This window comes from Merops nubicus, unplaced genomic scaffold, assembly GCF_000691845.1.
Source record: "Merops nubicus isolate BGI_N331 unplaced genomic scaffold, ASM69184v1 scaffold18327, whole genome shotgun sequence".
NCBI classification, from domain to species: Eukaryota; Metazoa; Chordata; class Aves; order Coraciiformes; family Meropidae; genus Merops; species Merops nubicus.
Genome location: NW_008619785.1, coordinates 1 through 5538, shown reverse-complemented (window position 1 = coordinate 5538; position 5538 = coordinate 1). Strand labels below are relative to the sequence as shown.

At 41.8% G+C, this 5538-nt stretch overlaps 1 protein-coding gene across 1 annotated transcript in view; it reads left to right on the top strand.

The window, feature by feature from the left end:
* Positions 1–3263, top strand: part of SPI1 (Spi-1 proto-oncogene) — a 23958-nt gene extending 20695 nt beyond the window's left edge. Inside the window, exons 4-5 of the mRNA XM_008943927.1 lie at positions 1486–1642; positions 2275–3263. Coding sequence (XP_008942175.1) covers positions 1486–1642; positions 2275–2591 — 474 coding nt within the window. The 3' untranslated portion in view covers positions 2592–3263. The remainder of the gene's footprint in view (positions 1–1485; positions 1643–2274) is intronic.
* The last annotated feature ends 2275 nt before the right edge of the window (positions 3264–5538 follow it).

The following is a 5538-nucleotide window of genomic DNA, read 5'->3' as shown; positions in this document are numbered from 1 at the left end:
TCTCTGCAGGGGCACCAGTCTCTGTTCCCCTCCCCTGTGAGACATTGTCTCACATTCTCATTCCCCTTCCCCCATGTCAGAGTGTCTCCCTTCCTTCCTACTCCTAAGGCCGCAGCTTTCTTAACTGTAAGAAGCTAAAGGTGACCCTGTGGTGAAGGCCGAAGTTTCACTGGTGGGGATCTGGCAGGAAGCTTACACATACTCTTACCCAATCCTGGCCTTCCTGCCAGATCAGCTCCAGCCAATCTGCCAACTCATTAACCGCCAGCTGCTGTGGCTCAAAACCAGCCCCTTGCACACTCCTTATTGGGACATTCTAAGCTGGTGCAAAAGGCATGGGCACAGCCCGACATGGGGCGGGTGGTGCGTCTCATGACTCCATGCTTCAGTGCCCGACGTCCCCTTGGAAGGGAATCGAACTCAACCTATCCTTTCCTGGAAGAGGGAACGAGAGCAATTTGAAAGGAGGCCATCTTCTAGGACTCTATCTGGCCCATTTCACGAAACCCACACTCTGTATGCTGCTGGGTTTGGGGGATGTTGGTCGGGTTTTTTAATGTAGGAAATGGCTTCTTACTCCCTGCCCCTCAGACTGATCTGTCTCTCATTCCTAAACAAGAAGCTGCAATAATTCATGGCAACTGGTCACAACCCTTAATGCACCAGACGGCAACTGAGAATTTACAGAGCTGAGGTCTATTCCATGCTGCTCCTGACAAGACCTCTATATAAGGGCAAGAGAATTTAGCATAAAAAAATGTCTTGCTAGCTTTGCAGATGAGAAATCCCCATTAAAGGGGGTTTTTCAGAAAGTCACTTAAGAAGAGAGACTGTGAGCCAATATGATGTATGCTTTATCTCAGTGCTAAGGCTATTCCCCTCCCCATGAGGGAAATTCAGGAGAAGAGGCTGACTGAGCCTTGTAAGCCGGTCTCCAGAGCCGGATGCAGCCCTGCAGGGATTCGGCGCTGTCAGGAGGTACTACGCCTGAGAAAGGAAGAGGGCAACAGAGCAAAACGCAGTCAAAGCAGCGGTGCAAGGGCAGAACTGTTCAGCTCTTTCCAGTTTAAAAGACTAATTCCAGAAGGTCTGCATTAAAAAAACGAGTTGTTCTCAAAAGCAGTTTTACACTGGGTATAGTCAACAGGAATAACACTAGCTTTCAGGAGGTGTGGGGCAACAGGAGCAATATCACCTGCATAGGATGTAACATAGGAGAAATTTCTGACTTTCGTGACTTTTTCCCCTCTTGTAAAGGTGCATCTTTGTGCACATGTGGACTGTTAGCTGGAAGTGCTTCTTAATTGCATCATATTTATTCTAAATGTCAACAGCCTAGTCACTCAGTATTACCCTAAACGAGCTAATTAACTCTTACGTTCTCTCCCTTTTCTCTGTAACTCTCTCTGTGACATTTCCTTTTTCCTTCTCAATGCCCTGCTCTCTGTCCCTACCTCCTGCCTCTCCTACACTTTTCTCCCAAAGGTGCCCTATTTGCCCCGGATGTGCCTACAGTACTCCTCTCCACCACAGCCCAGTTCTGATGAGGAAGACACAGAGCGGCAGAGCCCACCACTGGAGGTATCAGATGGGGAGACTGATGGTGTGGACCCTGGCCCTGGAATTATGCATGGAGAAACAGGTCAGTGAGAACAGAGACTTCCTCATGCTATGTGCTGAGCAGCTGTTACATTACCATGATGACAATAGATAGAACGATAGAACTGATGTGCTGGTATTTCAGCCCCTGCCAAAGCTTCTCCTTCCCTGACTCCTTGCACTCCCCTGTCCTCTCCATCTTTTATGATCATAACTGTGTCTATAACTCAGAAATAATTTCTTCTTTCTCCTTGTGAATTGCCTATAACAGGTAGGAAAAACAAGCCAAGAAAGTCAAGGAACTGATTTTTGAACATATTTAGTTCTGCTTGCTCAGTACCTGAAAGTCAGGTTCTGTATAACCTGCGCCAATTATGGTTTCAATTTAACAGCATTTTCCAGTTAGCTTCAGATTAACAAATTGATTTCAAAACAAGGCTTCGGTCTTTGAAATTCCTTTCTCTCCTTTTTTTTTTTTTTTTTTGTACATGAGTACATATCAAGTCCTCACAGCATAACAGTGCCTATTGTTGCACATGTTGCCAAGTGAAAGAAGTTACAGGACTGATCAGCTAGCTGAAACAGTTACATGAATTATGTATGTTCTGCTCTTTCACCAAGAGCCAGATGCTAATCCTAATGTTCCACTGCCTTTCTTCTCTGACTCTCGCACAGGTAGCAAGAAAAAGATACGTCTGTATCAGTTCCTTCTGGACCTTCTTCGCAGCGGAGACATGAAGGACAGCATTTGGTGGGTGGACAAGGAAAAAGGTACTTTCCAGTTCTCCTCCAAACACAAAGAAGCATTGGCGCATCGCTGGGGCATCCAGAAAGGCAATCGCAAGAAGATGACCTACCAGAAGATGGCACGAGCTTTAAGAAACTACGGCAAGACAGGAGAGGTCAAGAAAGTGAAGAAGAAGCTGACCTACCAGTTTAGTGGAGAGGTGATGGGAAGGGGGGTCACTGATAGGAAGCATTATCCTCACTGAGGTCATGGGACCCTAAGCAAGAAAAATAGTAAGACCTCCTGGCTGGAAACCAGCAGAGGAGATGGACGCCTCTTTCTTTGTGCTTCCTGTGCCCCGTTCTATGCCTTAAAAGGTCTTTACTGTCAGATGTTTCTGGTACGAATTCCCTTCTTCAGCATCTGAGAATCCTAAATGTGACAGAATTCTTTGCTTCCATTCTACAACTTGGACAGATTTGGGAAATTTAAACTATGTACAAATATATTATTATCCTGAAAGGTTTTTTTTGATTGTATTTTAACTGAAGAATATGGCTGATGAAGTACCTTCAAAGGTAGTGCTGTGTCATTCACAGTGACACCGCATTAGCTTACAGCTTTCCAAGTAGCATTAATACAGGCTCTGCCACAGCTCTCAATGCTAGAGAGAAGTCTGCAGATCTTGGGATGATACTCATTCTTTTACATAGCAATAACATGTACATATTTAATAAAATTCAATATAATTAAGTTCTGGTGTTTGCATAATAATTATTTCACAAACAAATCCCATGTGCGTTCAGTTATGCATATGCAGCTCACTTGTGGTACCTGAACAAAAAGCACATTGGGTTATAGGGCCTTATCTATTTGTTCCTGCTTTTTCATTTACTTAGAAACATCATCAGTGCTGTCAAACTAAGTAACGACGATACTAAGTGAGATACTGTGAAAGAGACTACAGCACTGAAGTCTATTTTTCCAAAAATATATATAGGTCTTTTTTCCTGTGCAAATTAAGCCCAGGCAGTTGAGTAATTTCTGTTCACTTATACCAAGAGTGGCATTTATAGATCTATCCAGCTTCGAACATAACAAATAACCATGTTCTTCTGTGTTTTCACTCATTTTCCTGCTCCCATTCTCTCCTCTCGCTTGCTTACCTCCACAGGGATTACCTGAATTTAGCTTATAAACCTTTCTGGGAAGCAAGTTGTATTTAATCATGTCTGTGCAGAATTCTAGCACAAAAGATTTTCAAGGTTTTAACTGTGGATTTTAGTCCCTACCGTAAAACAATTAATAGTAACTAGTAACAACTATATTGCACAGATAACACTCAAAATGCAAAATAAAAGATAATTCAACACCTGAGATACCATGGTAAAGTTACCTGGTACATCTCAACACAGGAATGAGAACCGAAGTCAACCAACACTAAGAAAATTACCAATTTAACTTGTAATGTTATTTAATCTATTTCAACTGTGGTCAAGCACTGAGAAATCAGGAAATATCATCATGACTCTTCCAAAGTAGATGAGGTGAAATGAGACAGGTCTATAACCACAAGAATGCACTTGTTTAACAATATTAAAATGTAGCAGAACATGCCAAACAGGACATTTTGGAACTTGTAACAAAGTAACATCAAGTAGCTGAATTGAAGCTTCCCAGAGCTTGCTGCTCACTGAAACCAGGACTAGTTGAAGCCATGAGCTTCTTAGGGTTGTGAGCTCTGGTAAACACAGCCGGTTTTATCTACACTATCTCACTGTGGAAGTGAAACGTTTGGTGACATCACTGGGCTACAGGATCTCCTTGGAGCCATACAGAAGGAAGCTCCTGCTTAAAAAAATGAAAAATCACACTGTAGCACTTCCCAATTCTTCTTCCCAGTTTGTGAACACAGTAACATGTTCATCATTCACAATCAATGATGTGCACATCAATCAATGCCAGAAATCAAGTGAGATAAAGAGTTAAAAGCAAGTGAGGGCTTCTGAACTTTCTGTATCCAAGACAAGAATAATAATAAATAGAAACAATCTTTCAGTCTTGTAAAAAATCTTGCAACCCAAATTTAGTTACTGTTCTTTGAGGATCATGTACATTCTCCTAGTCAAACATTTTTTATTCAGTTAGGGCCAGGATATGTCAAAGCCATAAAACAATCTAAGAAGAGATTTTGTTTCTAAAATTGTACTGTAAGAATTTAATTTCTGTAGGACACAATGTAATGCCCACTAAATCAGACTTGTATAAACTCTGTCTGCATCCATATTGCAGTTGTTGGGTGGAAGCCAAAGCCACAGAAAGTAGCTCTCAGGAGACCTGAACAACAACGTGGACATAATGAGGGTTTATCTGATTCTGAGCTAGAAACTTGGAACTTTTCTGCTTAGTATTGATGACTTTCCACCACTGAATTGCTACTAGAAAGAGACAAAAGACATTTGCTCACATCAGACTTGATATTCAAGAAAATTAGAGGATTAATTTGTCTCCCATTAAAAATACCATTATCACACACACAGCTTGTAAAGCAGAACTGATCATTCTCTGATTCTGTAATTTGGAGGAGAAGGATCATTTCCTCTTGCAGGAAAACCACGATGATTGAAAAGAGCTAACTGGCGAGCTAGTTGGGGAGATGTTCAAGTTATCACAAACGCCTTTGCAAGCTTTCCAAAAAAAACTTCTTAGATCTCGGAGACCTACTTTTCCTTTTTCCTAGCAAATCTTGCATAGAAAACAATGCTGGAGAAATAATAGAAAATTAAAATAAACACAGACAGGAACAACAAGCATCTTTAAATGAGTGATTTGAGCACCGTGCATTACTATTTTAGAGCAGCTACTTGTACCTGACAAATTGGCATTTTACTCCGGTTTTGGCCACATGTAACATGGAAATGCAAGAATCTGAGGAAAACTATTTCCAGGGACAGTATTATTTGTAATTAAACATTTTCAAAAAACTATAGACTATACTTTATCAATGAGGTTTAACATTTTACTTATCTCCAAAGCTGAAATCTTTTTCTCTTCCTCTTGCTAATGCTTTGAAATACTGTTTCTAAAGTTAGTCACTCCCCATCTGCTTCTGGTGAGGCTTTTCATCTGGGGCACAGAGCTCGAATACTCACGTGCCGCGGCCGCGAGGAGACTGACGGGTGCTGCTTCCCCGCGGCTCCGCTCGCGTCCCG